The 18,108-nt window shown below is 38.2% G+C and overlaps 1 protein-coding gene across 1 annotated transcript in view; it reads right to left on the reverse strand.

Moving 5' to 3' along the window:
- PIK3C2G (phosphatidylinositol-4-phosphate 3-kinase catalytic subunit type 2 gamma) overlaps positions 1–18,108 on the reverse strand; it is a 218,246-nt gene that overhangs the window by 107,335 nt on the left and 92,803 nt on the right. The window contains 2 exon segments of the mRNA XM_085049213.1: positions 13,958–14,052; positions 15,143–15,236. Of these exon segments, the coding sequence (XP_084905339.1) occupies positions 13,958–14,052; positions 15,143–15,236 (189 nt within the window).

Below are 18,108 nucleotides of genomic sequence, written 5' to 3' on the forward strand. Positions count from 1 at the left end.
AGGTATTACTTCTTAAGCTTTTACCAGGGAAATCTTACATTACTCTCTTCAGATCAAACTGCATAACCTTAGGATTAAAATCCATAGATTTTAATGTCAGAAGAATTTAAGGCAGATATAAGAATGAAAATCCATCCTAAATTTTACTTGATAGGTAACATTGGCAAAATTATTTTATTTCTCTGCGCTTCTGTCTTCTTTTTGAAAAGTGAAGAGCATTATTTCTCACAGGCTTTCCACAGGATGCGGTGTTGTTTCTAAGCTGCTCTTATGCCAGAAGTAAATGCCCCAGTAAATAGGTCTTTCTAGTAACGTTGCACCTCCTTCCCATGCGGGTGCCCATCTAGCCAGAATCTTTCAATCATATGGGAGAAAATAACAGCCCCAGGCATTTTGTTGCTAATAAGAAAACAGAATTAATATTCAGTTGTGATAAAAAGTCCAGCTCTGGTTCCAAGATTCACAATCACATTTGTGAAAATATTATTGCAGCAAGCAGATGTCATATTACCATATGTCCTGAGTCAGGTAGAGTGGAGCAAGCTCTCCAGGGACAGTCTCTGCATTGGCTGAATAAATATAGAACAGCCATCTGACAAAGAATGCTCCTGGGACTTTGAAGCTCCCTGGCTCTGCTATCTTTCTTGCCCTCAGAGTGCTGTCCTCATGCTCAGTCCATGTGAGGCTGCAGCTGGATGGAGGACTAAGATGCAGAAATCCTGTGTTTCCTCTCCTTTCCTGCCATATATGTACTCTGTGAATACCCTTGAATCAGTCACATTTCTTCCTAAAGGTGTATTCTGCTGAGAGACCAAAAATCTGTGCATGAGAAAAATTAATATGGATAAGTGCTACATTTTTTCTAGCAGCAATACTCAAGAGCTGGCAGCCATGGGTGAGCCAGGTAAATTATTATTTAAATCACCTTTAAATTGATGGTTTCAAAACTCCTAATAATTAAGCTAGGCAACAGCTGAAGACAGTACGTGTCAGCTTTGAATTGATGCAAAAAAGATTTAAAATAGGGCATCCTTTGAATGACACTCAGTTTTCATACCATGACCAAGCAATGTCCTTCTGAGGGACACACAACAAAGCACTGACATTTCAGGAGGTTTGGCACCATGGCTGCTTCAAATCATTTGAAAAACTGCCCTATCCACAAAAACGCATACAGGACATCTAGGGGCTGTGTGAGTCACTCAAAAGCTGGCTAAGCAGCACCTATTAAAAAAGTTTAATTAAATTAAAGTGCTCCTCCTGAGAGAAGTCATCACATACAATGAATAACATTGTTGACCAGGTTTAGTGGAAGAATAAATAGTGACTTTTAATACCAGATTCAACAAGGGAAATGCTACAGAAATGTCAGAATCTTTCCTGTTTGACCTCCTCTATGCCCAGTGCTCACAGGATAATTATTACAGATGGTAGATCCTTGCTTCCCAGACAGAACCCCACTTCTCTTGCTGATGTACAAACAAGATCTCACTTCATTTAAAAATGTATAATGTGTTACAATACTCATGATGAGGGACTGTTATTTCAGTTAATTCAAGCCAGTGAATTTGTCTGTGGAAATCCCTGTTCAGTCCCTTCTTCATTAGGCAAGATGGCAGCTGCCACACTAAAGCTAATGAGCCTGATTAATATCAACTTAGTAAATTAATTTTTTTTCCAGACATCAGATAATTTTGTACTAATCCAGATATTTATACCAATTTAGCATCAGCTGACATAACATAATTTCTTATTTAACACTAATTGAAAACTACTGGTTTCTTATACTAAAGAGCATTTGCTGCCACTTATGACTTACAGCTTTTTATAAAGCTATTTTTCAAATAATATCATCATTGAATTTTATGTTTTCTGCCTAGCTCTGGAACCTTTATATGCAAGCATGTGACTCATGATGTGGGCAGAATGGAATAATCAGGTTATTTCTCTTAAAGGTATTTATTTTAACAATTTTACTTCATATTTTCCATTATATATTTTTAAAAGGACTGATTGAATCAAATGAACAAAAGAAAAAGCTTTTCATTTAAGCAGTGTTGAGCTCAGCCTCCCTAGCTATTTTTTTTCCTACTAAATAACTTTGTGTTTGTTCAGCTTGCCTCCAGGCTTGGTTTCTTCAGATACTATAGAAGAAAGAGCACATCCCTACTCCTGCGCCATTTGCTCTTATTACAATGTAAAAAATCCCCATTCCATGGTTTTCACCATGACATATTTTCAGCTGAACATGACTTGCTTCCATGGAACTCTATAGGAAGTTATTGGTGAAAGTCTCCACCCAAGAGATGGCACCTGCTACAAAACTGGCAATTTAGAAAACACTCTTAACATTCTCAATCCTTCCAAAGGTAAGAGCACCCTTTCTGCAAGCCCTTATCAAAGGACTGTGCTGGTGGACCAAGAATTGGACTGCAGAAACAGAATCAGTAAAGAAGCAAAGACAGTTACAGAATTCATTTGTAATGCCCAGACACTGGTAACAACTGATGTCCTGAAGGACCTCTGGAGGTCCCCTGGTCTTGCCCCTGCTTTAATCAAAGCTCGCTCTGATATTGGATTGGGTTGTTCAGAGGGCCTGCCCTCAACAGCAGGCTGGGAGAGTTCTGGGGACAACAGAGTTCTGGAAGGAGCAGTGGTGCAACTTGACCATATGATGATGAGTCCCCAGAGCAAGAGGAGTTTAAAAAGACATGACCTAATGACAGGCAGGCCAGTCATTCAGCCAGGAACATAAATAAGTGTGCCAAGAGCTGCTTTTCTAAGTTGTAAATGTCACTCTGGTCTGTCTTCAGTCCCATCAATGGCACAGAAAATGGAGAGCAATTTCTGGCAAACACTTCAAGCCAGGGCCCAGCTGTCACAGGGAACAGCAAATATTTCAAAATTCCTGTGATACAGATAAATTTTAGTGTAGGAACAAAGGCTCCACATTATTCTGTACACTGTCTAAACCATGTCTGTCAGAATTGCCCTTGTGTACAGAATAGCAGAGATCAGGGTTTTGCCTATGGCACTGCCTGGACAAAATCCTCTTGTGTGTTTGCAATACACACAAAATGTAAGGGCTTCTTTCCTCTGAATGAACAGCTGACTATTTACCACTACTTGGCCTCCAGTCCTTCATGTTCTTAGAGAAGGTATGTGAGGCAAAGGAAGACAGTTCAGTCAGAGTCAGGATTTGTGGGAAGTGATCAAGTACAAGTCTCCAGGGGCTTTTCCAGAAGGGGAGTTGATGTCTGTCTTCTAGAATCAGTTACTTAGACTGAGATAGAAGCACAGAGAGGTAACCTTTCTAGACACAAGGGTCTTCAGGGGAACATATAGCAACTAGCAATCAAAATTGTTCTATACAGGAAGGGTAGAGTAGCAGCACAAGTTATACTTGGGAATAACGCTTTTTTATGGAACTGGTTCTAGATCTCCCAGTTCTATTGGGAAGTAATCCTGACTCTAAATTTAACTGCTGGTAAAAAGTATTGTTAGAACACAGCAAAACTATGCTCCCTGCAGTTCTACTTATGTCTGCTCTCCTCTTGCTTTTCTGCATCCTTCCTCCTATAAAAATGTTTTGCTTGCTATCATTTATTCCCTCAGTGATCATTCTTTGCTCCTTTGCCCGCCTAAAGTCTCTTCAGTATAATTTTAACCAGATCCACACCGCTGTGCAAACACTGGGAACATTGTGGCAACTTCCTCCTTTCCCAAACCGCTGAACACTGCTCAGAGTTCTATTTCTGGGAGAAGAGTTGGCATCTTGAAGCAGAATTGACAGAAGTGTTTGCAGAGCCAGGTGGAGGGAATTCCCAGTTTCAACTCTTTCAACTGCCAGAATCATGCTACTTTGCACATTGCATCCTTTACCCACTTCCAAGTGAATGTAGAAGAATCTTGGAAATGAAGTGGAATGACGCCTTGGGGGAACAGTTATTTTAATTTCACTGGATGACAGACTCTGAACAATTATTGGGGGAGGCTGAACATGAAAAATGAGCACTTATGTAAGGAAAAGAACATTTTTTTTTAATCTACTTGGTTAGAAGTTTTGCTACACAAGCTAGAAAAATCAAGTATAAGAAGCATAAAACAGAATTTTGTGAGAGGTATGTTGCAGGTGGCTTTGCTGCTTACACTGAAATACTTAAGAGTCACCCTTTATGTCTAAGGATTTGAACTCTACAAATCACTTATTAGATAAGAAAGGAAATCTCAATTTGTGAGAGGAAGTGTGCTGATTTGAAAGGATCATCCAGTTGTATATGTGCCACTGTTTCTTTATTCAAGCACACAATAACTTTTGTTACTATGTTTTATTAGTATAATACCTATACTACCTCCAATACTAACTAACAAAAGATATTGGCTTTACTTCCACATCTGTTTATCCACCCAACAGAACCTGCACACTAGAGTTGCTCCACTGTGCTTTGCTTGCACAGCTTGCAACCACTTTTGAGCCAGCAAGCACTCAGCCAGCACATTATTTTTCTACTGTCCACTAAATCTGGAACTGAGTAGAAAAAAGCATGGATATAAACAGATTTGTATTCACCATTTAAAATTTTCAGTGCAGGTAATTTGTACTAGCTCTTTGAAAGACAGACAAATGAAAAACAATAGGTACTCCAGCACCGACGCTTTGATCAAATTTACAAATAATTTCCTGTACATATGCTACCAGCAATTTACCCCACTTAAAACCCACACACTCCATTTCATAACACCTTTTTTAAACTTCTTTTTAAAATTTTTTCCTTAGCATAAAGTTTTCCCTCAAGTAACAACCAGCAGTGAACAGCAGCCAGGCAACACACTGCAGAGGTGAGAAAGCATTGGTATTTCAAAAATTACTATGCCTAAAAGATGGTGTGTTTTCAAGCTAAAAAATAAGACAACTTGTTAATGGTTTAGGATTGAGCAACTCAGATGAGCACCAAGAGAGGGGAGATGTACCTGAAATAGCAAACTTTGAATTAGGGATTGTCTTAAAGTACGCATTGCACCTCCTCTAAGTTGAGTTGAAAACATGCTGGTGACTTGCTTTTGAGTGGTTGGGATGATTTACAGCAATGGCGAGGGGAAGGTAAATAGTTCAAAAAACAGCTCAATGTGTCACTCACTGGATTACCTCAGCCACAAGTCTCTGCTTTCCCATCTCCAGTGACAAGCAGAAGAATTAAGACTTTTTGGCATGCCATCTGGATGTTTGCACCTAATCTCCATCTTTCTGTGAAAAGCTTTGATTTTTATGAACATTTTTTTAAAAAGTCAGTGAAAAATTCCTTACTGCTTTGCATTACTCTGTCAGCCACCCACCATTGACATAATATTGTGATAACATCTCTGAATGCCTTCAGAAACAAAAGTCAATTCTTGTAGCCTGATTTTCTTTCTGAAACAAAAAAATAATATGCTGAACTTTACCGAACAGTTTCCTGTGTATTTGACAGACACCACAGAGAGAGCTAAAGGAAAACTCAGCTGTCTGTCTTTTGACAGAGATGCCTATGGCTCGTATGACCCATTGGGTAGAATTTTACAGGTTTTAGATTTGGAAGGAATCTTAATTCTTTTACATTCACTGGTCACTTTCTGTTGTTTAGTTCAAGGGTACAACACATATCAGTTCCAGCCAAGTGAGTCCTTTGCCAAGAAAACACTGAATGAGAGACAATGTGAGACAATGGTCCCTTGAATAATTCTCTTGCTTAAAAGGAGGTTAGTACAACTGTGAAAACTGAAAAGCTGCTAGCAGAAGGTTTTCCCTGCTTCTTGCGATATTCTGTGAGAAATCTCTCTTTTCCCATGCAAGCTATGAAAAACAATAAGATGGTGTTTGTTAATAGTATCTAAATACCTGTGTTTTCCTGATCTCTTTAGGTTTAAGGCAGAGAGTGTTTGGAATTGGGTGTTGTAGGACTTCAGCTAATCACCCCAGGAGGTGGGTGATCACTGACTAATCATCTTTGGAATGTTAAAATATATAAGCTGAAGTTGTAAATAATAAAGTTCACTCTACTTTCCCACTGGATTCATGTCTGTGCTGCATCTCTCTGTCCCGGGTACTACAGCGACATACAACATCACAGCAATGTTGTTCAAGGAAAAGAGCCACCCAAAGACAATTCATCTGACAGCTCTTTCTTTCCTCTCTCAAATGATTTTTAATCTGGTCTCCATCAAAATCAACATCATTGTGATTGCAGACTAATGTACCATTGTGTATGGGTGAGTATTCTGAAAGCAATTAATATTTAGGGAAATATTTTCAGACAGCAAGGGTTTTATGAATTTAATCATGAGATACTCATCATCTGCAAACACCTAAAAATTCGGAATGATAGTAATTCTGCACTGTTATCCTGACAGGAACTTTTATTAATCCTTCCTCTCTCCTGCCTAGAAGTATTGCCTTTTATTCTAGGTTATTTATTTATTTATTCATCTCTTTTGAAATTTATTAATAATTATATTTGGGGGGGATTCTTTTCTAAGAAAAATTACCCAAAATTGAAGGAAAGGTACAAAGTAACTTTCTGCTAAATCATGCACTGATGGAACATATTCAACAATATCTTATTTATTATTCTATTTTTTCTAATGTTTCAGTTATTTAGCCAAAGTTTTCATGCTGGTGGAGAGTGATGACTAAACCTAGACATATTAACCACAGAAAACACACAGCTGACAGCAACATTGAGCCAACCAATAACTCATTACACTGGATGTCCTGTATTCACTTGATGCCTCTCTCTGTTTATTCATACCTTTCTTTATAGTTCTCACTGACAGTGTTCAGAAATAGGAATGATTTACAAAACTCCAGCCTGTCAGACCAGGCTGTGATCAACTGCCTAACTATAAATGAGTACTACATTTCAATCCCAGGAAATCAGGGCCTGAACTGCATTTATTAAAGTCACGTGGCAAAAACTTTGTGTTCCAAGAAAAACAGATGGAAAACAACTCTCTGGGGTAGCCCAAGACAGATTTTGTCAAAAGTTGGTTCAAACAGCTATGGTGAAAACACAAAAGCTTGCTAAGCTGGAAAGAGAAAAAGACATATAACAGAGCAAGACTTATAAAATGTTTTACATAATGAGATGCAATTTTGAAACATCTGCAAACTCATTTTTGAGCACAAAAATTGCAATTTCTAGCAAAACAAACGTTCCATAGAAAGGAAATAATTTTTTTTCCCAAACATTCACAACAGGTAAAACCTGAAAGTTAAAGCATGAAATGCAACTAAATTAAAAATATTTTAGATAGTATACCTGAAAAATTTGAAGAGAGGCATCCTCTCCCAGTGTTTCAGCTGAGCACTCAGAGTGAGTAGCACCACCACACTGCAGCACAGCAGCAGCCCACTGGAGGACCTCTCTCAACTGCAGGATTGCTCTGGGCTGCAGAGGCAGCTTCTTAGCAGAGAAACCCAACACCAGGTGCTCAGCTGAGAATCACAGGAGATTCTCTCCATGCTTTGTCTCTCCAAAATCATTACAACCTGGTTCGGGAAATTTGCATCATCTTCAAATGGCAGCTACTGTTATTTATGATTTGGACATTTTAGATTATTGAAGTTGGCCGCTCAATATTGGCTTAGCCTAAAGAAAATTTCAGGGTAAAGAAACTACTTCTAGGATTAGATTCAGGCATCTTTCTCCACTAGATTTTCACAGTGTAAAAAAATCAAAATAATTCCACATTCATCAAATACATAACTGGAAATTATCCATGTGAAGCAACGGAGCTAGATGAATGTTTTGTCAAAAGTTTTCCTAACTTATCACTACTCTGGTTTACATCCCCAAATGTCCCTCTGGGATAAGCAAAGATTATGTGAGGTATTCATCAGGAAAGATTTTGGCTCATGTTTCTTTTTGAAAGAAGCAACAATAAAACATTTTTAATGGGGGGGAAAAAAAGGCACAGATTAAACCTGAGTGTGACACCTACCTGCACAAAACCCTGCTCTGAATCCCTTCCTTGGCAACACCCTCCCAGCTTCCTCGAACCTGTTCAACTCCACAGGGCAGTCACTGCAGCCCATCACATCCCAGCATCAGACACCATAACAGACCACCACAATGGTCTGCACAGCCCTTCCTACAGAACAGATCCACAAGGCAAACTCATCTTTCATATTCAGCTACATTATTGGAGGGATTAGGACAGATATAACTTGAAGTTTGTAGGGAGTTTGTTGGCATAACTGAAAAACTGGATTTGTCAGCTCCAGAATTTTTAACTGTAAAAGGAGCCAAATGCAAAATAAATCAGACAAGCCATGTTTGGAAAACCTTTTCTTCAGTGCTACCATGTAAATCATGAAGCAGCAAAAATAATTAAAGCTTTTCAGAAGTCTGTCACCTTTTCTAGTTTATCTTTGCAGCTGTAAGTAGGCTCACTTGTACACAATGTACGGAGGTGTTTGTTCATGACAGTAACATGCACTAATAACTGGCATTTACAGACCTTTTATGCTTCACTTGACAATGTTAATCCTCCTTGAATATGACTTTTGGCATGGAATTTCCTCTATTCCAAAGGTGAGACACACATGGAGTTATCTCTATGTTCAGTAACTTAATTACTGCAGCTGGATATTTGCCCGCACCAATATAATTAATGATGCTTCACTCCATGCTCACGTTGATATATGATCACAAGTGTACCTCACATCTTCCCTTTCATGCTTGCTTGGGATTTGGAAAAACAGCCAGCATTCCTAGATTTCTAAACATTCAGGAACACATTCACTCTACTAAGAAGCATTAAAATAATTAAAAACAGACACAACTATGTTATTTATGTCCTTTGTCAGTGACTCACCAAATTATCTCATATTCAGTATATTACAAATAGGCATATCTTTGATTGCTTTATTAATTTTTAAACAGATTTCTTTTTTAAAAAAATGTAATTTTTACCAGTGTGGAAAAACTAACTCCCTCTTTATATTTGAAATGTTAAAATGCCATACGTAGATTCTTTAACCTTTCCCAGTCATGTTTCCAATTTGACTTTTTAATTATTTGGAATTTATTTTAATTTTCCTTTTTGTTAGGATTTTGAAAGTTTAAAATATTGTCTTGCTCCACAGTCCTCTAGTCCTCCAGCTAGTACCTCCTATTTTCAATTCGAGCTGTGGTAAAAGCCAGTTCACTCCTTTGTCTTTAGAGATGGCAAAAAGTGACTCTAAAATACTAGGGTTTTTTTCTGAAAATCTAAAATGTGTTTAATTAAATGTTAGATGTGGTTTTGTTGATTTAAAGATACCATTTTTCTCACTCAGTCTGTAACTACTGAAGGTCAAACCCAACAGTTGTTACTTCTTCACAACAAATCTCTGTTTCCTTTGACATCATCTTTTTCCAAAACTGGAGCCCGAGAAAATTGAAAGTCTGTAAATTAGGAAACAAAATAATTATCTGTCTGTTTTCCAAGGCAATAACCCAAGGCCCACACAGCTAATAATGAAGTGCTTAGAACAGAATTTGGCTGAATCATTATCTCACAAAAATAATGCTCTAATGGTGTTATGCCCATAAGTAACTAGAAAAAAAAAGGTCACCAAAAATTGGCATTTCATAAGCAAGAATTTTGATTTCAGAACTAAAATCCCAAGGTGTGATCTATGGCTGAGGTTCTCTGCAGTCCAAGACATAATGTGAAATCCATAATCACCACTCAGTTGAATCAAACAAATACTTGGACTGGCTATTCCTATACAGGTTTAAAGTTACATATATGATTAAATGTTTTTTTATCCTGGTCAGTGAGAAGGACCAAATTAACACAAAAAGAACAACAGGCATCTTTTGTATTTACGTTATGTCATTTTAATGGGCTGGGCTTTGCAGCCTACTCTGCACAGCTATTTAGGAAGTTCGCTTAATAATTAGCAGACTTGACAACTTCTGACAGAGAAAATTGCAATAATGCAGGAAGAAAAATATCTGCAGCATGGTCATCTGTTTAATGTTCAGATAATTAAGAGTGTTGGACAAACAAGTATCTGCCCAATTTATTCCTTCTTTTGAAGTCTTTAAGCAAATTATGGTTAACATAGACCAGTTGTGACAGCTAAAGATATATTTCTTTTCAGGAAATATGAAGCAATTGTCCCAGTGCTGGAGTGTTGAAGGAAAGAGTGGTAATGATTTTGGAGAAAAAAGCATTGAGGTACAAACTTCCCATAGCAGAAAATGTAACTGGGGTCTTTTTAAACTTTTATACATTACTTATGTTCTTTTTGCTTCTTATAGTTCTTTTCCATATATAGAGACAAATAAATAAAATATTATGTTCTAGCCATGACATCAATAATTTGATTCACATTGTTTCCAGTGTGCTGGATCCCACCAAGCTCTTTTTTAATCTCACATTCTTACTTTTCTACAAGATGTGGATTTGCAAAAGATAGAAGTCTACTCCCTTTTCTCTTGTCAATCAAAATGTAGTTTAGAAACACCAAAATCTAGGAAAGTTCTACAAAGGTTTAGTGACTTAGAAGACAAGCTACAAAAGGACATTTTGCCTTCAGCAAGGTTTTTACCAGACTTTCCTTGAGCTAAGCAAACCAGATTCTCATGCTCCAGCAGAATTTACAAACACTTCCACTCTTCCATGACAATTGAACCTCTTCCTTAGCACCACCTTCAAGCAGCTGCCACAGATCCTGGAGGACACTATTTTTCCCCATTATTCAATTCTCCTGTGGAAGGCAACCATCTGTGAAACATTCTCCTGGCCACCTGCTGGCCCAGCCAGCTGTTCCAATTCCATGCTGCAGCTGCCACCTGTGACAACAGCTAAAAGCCAAAAACACTCAAGCAAGAGGGAAACTGACTGGCAGGATGCCAGGTGGATTAAAACTCCAGCACAAAAGCTGACAAAAACCCACCTGTACATGAAACATCAAGTAGCAAGGCAATAAACAGAAGCTTTCAGCAAGCAGAAGGGCCCAAAAGGGTTCAGCGGGGCTCTTTCCCCTCAAGCAACTTTTTGAGCTTCACTAGAACAGATTTAATAACTTGTCACCATAATTCCAGGGAATGGGGAAACGCTCCAGCCTTCTCGCCTCCCGGGAGCTCTAGTGGGACTAGCATCAGAGAGAATGTCTAGAAGATAGTGAGATAACTCTCCATGTCTCATGGACATTAGGAAGTGCTGACGAAAGACTAAAATGGGATTTAAGTGGCACATGAGTCCTGTGCTGCCACAGTACGCATGGGCAAATTTTAGTCTCATTCAGAAGGACCAGTGAGGAGCTAAAATACAGATGGATGCAGATGGCCCAAAATTCCTCAAGAATTTAGAGAAGGGAAAAGACACAAATGATAAGAAAACAAACATCCAAAGAGGGTGCAAGATCCTTCTCATTCTCAATAGCAGAATTAATGGAACAAATCTGCAACAGATACAAGCAAAGAGCAGACTGAAATTATCCTGATTTACAACTGCTAAAGAATGAATATTCTCTCTGTTCCATCCACTCTTACCAGTTACTGTCCCATAAATTTTAAATAAAATCTTCAGACAAACTTATCACTGCTTGATGCAAAGGAATTAACAATTTACTATCCAACACTGATATTAAAAAGGTGATGAGTACACAATTGTTGGGTAACCTTATCTCTGACCTGCAGGGAAATTGAGTCAATTTGAAATAACTGACATTATTATAAATATTATTTGTCATTAAAATAAGTTAGTATTGACAGGCAGAACAACTTCTGGTAATTAGTTTCTAGATTTTCAATAGTATTGTAAAACGTGGAAGTTAAAATAAGTTGAATTTTCCCCTGTGGCTCTGAAACCACTTCACCAGACTTCTACATTGCATTAGCCTTCTTTTCTAAGTTTTATTTTGGGCAGGTACAATGTGCACATTGTTGTATTATTTAACAGCAGAATGGTAATGTCCTTCATTACAATTAAAAACAAATATAAACTGGTTACTAAAGTTTGTTTTTGCTAGTCCTTGCTTCTTGATAGCTAATTTGGTAATGAAACAGAACAAGACACGTGAGAATAAAATGTAACCTAACCACATTTCTTAAAAGTAGTTATGTGTACATGCACACATGTGCTCCCCACATTATTAAATCACTGAACTTGTTTTAAAAGTCTCTTTAGAAATAAGTGGAAGAAAACCTCTGTTTTCCCTTACTTTTATAATGACTGAAATTCAAGTTGTGAATGAAAGCTCTTACTAATTATTTAAGACTTTATTAATAAAAGCCACAAAATTACTGGCAAACTTTGTAAGTAGAAGGGAAACTGCCTTTTATAATACTGCAACAGAAATTTTAATAATTACATGAACTGGAATGTTAAATAGAAAAAGGTTTACTACTGAAAAACACGACTGAGCAGAGTAACTAAAAAGCCCCTAAATGTATATGTTGAATACAAGTAACAAAATTTTAAGAGCCTTTTGCCACATTTATGTTCTCAGTTTAGAATGAAACATTAGAACCAAACACTTAAATAAAAGAGGTACCCAGCATGAACAAGGCTACTGCCAGCTGAAAGTCAGAGAATATAGCGAACCTTGAGAAATAACCTATTTGATGTGGATATAGTTACCTGATACATTAGGCTATATAAAAAATAAAATTTTTTTTGCCACATTAAATTGCACTGTGCTGGATCAGGATATATATTATTCAGGATGGAATACCTGCTCTGTATTATCCAAGATTATAATATCAGACAGCTTGAGCAGAATTTGAAGAAAAACAGGGATTTTCACTGGAAAGTAAAGGGGAAGAAGATGGCAGACAGTAATTTTTCTTCTGAGAAAAGAGGAATTAAAGAAAACACAGGTGCACTAATGATGTTCCCCTGTCCATTAAACCCTAGATATAATTTCTAATTGTACAGGAAAACTCTTATGGCATATTTAAGAACTCCAGTCTGGACATTTCATATCCAGTATGACTAAGTTTAATATAAGGATAAATTGTCTCAGGCATATTTCAGGCAGTGTTGAAAAATTGCTCACTAAATGTGGTTCTTCTTTATTTGAAAGATATGCTCATTAAGCACGTTATCCTACTCATTTCAGTAAAACAAACCCATTATTAATTCTGTTTTGTCCCCACTAACACTTCCAGAGACCATGCAGATATGGAAATATTATTTATGCTCTTCCTGACCCCACACTTCATCAACCAAATGACAACATTTCAAATTGTTTTCTTTTCTTTGGAGGAAGGAAAGCTTTGGTTTAAGGGGTCTGAACCAGTTGAACTGTAAATGAAATCTCAGTTCATCCACCATTACTAAAGATGGAAAAAAAATAAAGAAAACACACCAGAGTTTGATTTTCAGACGACAGGGCAGATGCTCAGACATCAGAAAGCCACATTCTTACTCAGAGAGCCTTGAGGTAACAGCATAGCAAACAGACTAATCACCTCATGCAATAATGAAGTATAAGGATCCCTTGCCTTTTAGAGGTAGGTGGTGAATGGCAGTTTCCACCAGGCCTGCTACATCTCCATTGTCATGAAAAGGAACTGTTGGAAACTGTACCATCACAAGTCAGACTGATATATGGGTAAGACATACTCTTTGACACCACATGAGAATTCTAACAACTTCAAGAGAGGTCAGAGAAATCACAAAAGCAGCATCCCCTAAAAGTAAACAAATCTGTGCAAATTTTGATGGACTATTTTTGGCTCAAACCCAAAAATGCTGCAAAAACCCAAATGGTGTCTTACTTAAGGGAGCAGAACTGCCCAGAGGCAGGATGAAGTCAGTCTTTTATCCAAGTTACCCATACCCAGTGCTGAAATGGAAGGAGCAAAACCTATTTTTTTCTGCTGATTTTAAACCAAAAGAGAGGTTGTCACCAACAGAATCATGGGTAAATTTCACTGTGACAGAAAATTACTATGGTAGCCATGGCAAATGATCTTACCAGTAAAGCTGATGGGCTACTTGGATGCTCTGGAGAGAACGATTCAGCAGGAGCTTCACCAGAGGGCTTTCAAGACTCCACTCAAACTTGAGGACCTTAATAGAAAAATTGATAATAAAAATCAATTTTATGCAGACTTTGGTGTATTTCCTTTGTAACTAAACTAATCAGAAAGGACCCCGTGCTTAGTCTGAGCAAAGCAATCAGCCATATGGAGTTGGCTCTGGCAATGCAATGAACAGAGAAACTTCAGTTCATAAGGATCTGCCGCCACCTGTAAGACAGACAAATACAATCCTGATTCTGTGTTAGCATGCATATAAATATGCAGCTTCTTGTCCCCCACTTAAAACTATGACTGCTATATTTAGTTTTTTATCTGATTATCTGGTTCAGAAAAGAAACTTCCTTAAAACAGAAGCTATGGAAAGTGAAAGGTCACAGCAGTTTGTGAGTGCTGTGAAGATGTGAAGGTTCCACTGCTTAACAGTAGTGGATTACATTAATGTGTTCATACATGTATCCACAGATGTCTAGATAAGCATAAATCACAGACACAGAAAGAAACTCTGAGAAACTCTGCAATGTGGAATAGTGAGTCATCCATATGCACAGTGTTACAAAGTAAGGGGACAAAGCTTTCAGAAGTTCCTGCTCAACCCCAACACTGGACCTATTCAATCACCAAGTGTCTTAGAAGCAACGATGCCATAACTTTCAAAACATTAAGTTCAAATGAAATGCAATATACATCTCCAAAGAGACAATTCTACACCCAAATGACCACGTTACTCTATGTTGACAGTGGTTTTCTCAGTATATGTGGTATTAAAAACCTGTGATTTGTGGCAACAGCACTTCCTTCTTTGACTACAATGAAGCCCTGTCACCTGGTCTTGTGACCAAAATGAAATTTCTCTTGTTCAGATGCACTATTTACTTTTCTGTGTTACTTGGAAATAGCTTCATGTGGTACATATGAAATCTCAATCAGCATGCAAAACAATTCCATTCTTTTAAGTGGGAAACAGACTATACCTCAGCCCTGTTTTTAATCCACTCATCAGCTGACCAAACTTATTTATTCTTCTTACAATGGATAAACCAACCTGAAAGAATCAAAAGTATTCAATGAAGTTATTGATCTGGATAGAAGACTTCCTTGGTTATCAATTTCCTCCTTACCTGAACTAGTTGTGGCAGGTATTCTAACAATTCATCATTTGACATGTTTTCTATTTGTTGGACTGCTGTCCTGCGAATATCTTGATCTGGAAAACTTGAGCAAAACAAATAGGTATCATTAAGATCACCAGACCAGTGAGAGTTCTCCTGAGATGTTAGAAAAACTGATTTTCTCTCAAAATGGAAGAGGAAAAAAATAAATTATTTGCTTTATTGTAACAAGAAACACGTCACAGATTACTTAATTGGATTGACTTACAGTGCCACACAGGTGAAAAACCCCAAACTGACCTTCAAATACCTTTTTTAAAATTTGAACTACCATGTATTGTAATTTCATGAAATATGAAGCAAATTACAGATCTCTTGCTGCTCTTTCTTAACCAAAACAGGAAATTTCTTAAGTCATGTGAACTTTTAACAGTCACTTGAAGACTTCATTTGTTCTAAGCAACAACAAAAAAGCTTGAAATTTCCCATACAAAAATGGTTCATTTCAGATAATTTCTTCCCAAATCAGCTCTTCTGTTTTGTGTCATAAAACAATCAAAAATATTTTTTAAATAAAAGCAATTTTGAAATTGAAAACATGGTTTGGTGGGTTTTTTTAGGATTTTTTAATGTGAAATTTGGTAAAAAATTAACACCTTCCCCCAGAAAGGCTTCAAGTCAGTGAAACAGACATTTCTGATGAGAAAATGTTTGAGCACTCAGCATAAGCTATATTCTCAACTAATTCTGATTGAAACCAGAGTAGCTATAGCCTGGTATAGATTTTGTGATGAAGCTCTCATTGTAAAAAATGATAACATAGGAAAACACAGTGTGGCAGCAGTGACAATGCAGAAAAATAAAACTGAATAATGTAGATGATAAAAATATTTTCCTTTGAAACACAATGAAATTTTGATGCAACCTGATTGATCAAAACTGACTCTTAACAGAACATTTTCTCTCTTCTCAGAGAAAAAGACAAAATGTATACAGTGTCTCTTTTAATATTTGAAAGCAAAAAGATAATACTTTAAGGAATTCTTTTAAAAATATAAAAGTAATTTCTACCTTTTCACATTTTGCAATTGAGACATTAATTATTAAAATTTGGACTCGATCTCAGAGGTCTTTTCCAAACTTAAATGATTCTATGATTTTATACACAGAGAATTTCACATACGCAGAAGCTGCCTAGATTGGTTCAAATTTAGCTGTTTTGCTGCAGTTCTGCTTTCACAAGGAAAGGAAGACGTGCTCTTCTGTGTACATCTGCTATGTGGTGCCACCCTTATCTGTGTATCAGTACTTGCATGTTGTCCATTGCCATCCCAGGAAGCTTTTCTGTCTTCTGAAGCAAACTGGGATTGTTCATGGAGACCTTTCAGTTACCAGAGGTGCAAGATGGGTCATTTCTGCCTAAGGGGCAGAAATGTCTTCAAACAGCACCACAGTCAATGATATTGTTCAGAAGAGTCACTGGGCTTTGATCCAGTTCCCTGAAGGTAAGCACCTGCCCCCAAAAAAGCAGTGAATCTCTACCCTCTGAATTGATACGGTGTCGAGGTTTGACCCTGACTAAATGCGAGGCACCTCTGCTCTCTCCTGCCGCAGATGTGCAGGAGAGGGGAGAGAAAAAAAACTGTTAAACACACACTGGATTCATGAGTTGAGATAGGACTCTGGTGGCAGGATGCACAGAAAAAGGGCAAACAGGCTCAAAACTTAAAGTTGCAAAGTGATTTAATTACCTGACAGAGTCGGAGGATAAATGAGAAGTAAAAATAAGCTTTTCAGACACCGTTCCTTCACTCACCTCCCTCCCTCTTAAGACACTAATTCTCTGCTCACCCCCCACCCTCATTCCAACCAACAGCTCAGGTAGGGGGCAGGGTATGGGGTATTTTCTTAGTCCATAAATTCATTCATCACTACAATTCTACTACAAACACTGTTTCTCTGCTTACCCCCCTCCCTCTTTCCAAACCAATAAAACAGGCAGGGGGCAGGGTAAGGGGTTTTTTCTCTGGTCAGTCCATCAGGGAGAGGGGTCCTCTACTTAGCTGTGGAGTCCCTCCCACGAGAGACAGTCCTCTGTAAACTTCTTGGCATGGGTCTGATCTCACAAGCAGCATCTTGCACGAATTCTGCTGCAACATGAGTCCTCTTGTCCATAAAGTGCAGACTCTGCCAAGCTGAGGCCGGGCTGCTTCCGTCCCGGGAGCAAGGCCTTTCTCTCCCTTGCAAAGCCTTTGCAGTTTAATTCTTTATATGATATTCCCCACTGGATCACAGCTTCTTCCAGGCATCCACCTGCTCTTCTGGCATGGGCCATGGGTGGATCTGTGCACCCCTGTGGACTCCATGGGCTGCAGGGGGATCTTCTGCTCCCGCCATGGTCTTCACCACGGCTAGCAGAGAGTTTTCAGCTCCGGCACCTGGAACACCTCCTCCCCCACCTTCTCCACTGACCTTGGTGTCTCTGTGTTGTTTTCCCTCCACATATTTTCACCTCCTCTTAGCTAAAAAGAAGTGTGTGACCACTTTGTTTTAATTTTTTCTTAAATATGTTTTCACAGAGGCGTAACTAGCATCTCTAATTGCCCTAGACTTGGCCAGAAGCATGTCCATCACTTTCAGAGCCATCAGAGATTGGCTCTACTGGACTTGGTGAAAAACTTCCAGAACCTTCACACAGGACACACAGGAGCCACGCAGGAGCTGCCCCTCAGACACTTCTTCAGGCTTACTGAAACAGCTTTTAAAGGGTTTAAATTTCTCTTAGATGTTAAAAATACATTGCTGATGTTCTGGGCTAAGCAAAACCAACACATATGGCTATTAGGCTCTTGGGAGACATCTCTATTTGGCAGTGTAGGCACACAAAATAATGATGACTAAAGGGCACGCGTTATACTGTCAATTCATCCTGAGGAAAGTCCTTTGAAATCAGAACCTTCGTGTATGGCAGGAGA

The sequence above is a fragment of the Lichenostomus cassidix genome, chromosome 1Aa (genome assembly GCF_008360975.1).
Source record: "Lichenostomus cassidix isolate B80296 chromosome 1Aa, HeHo_3.0, whole genome shotgun sequence".
NCBI lineage: Eukaryota > Metazoa > Chordata > Aves > Passeriformes > Meliphagidae > Lichenostomus > Lichenostomus cassidix.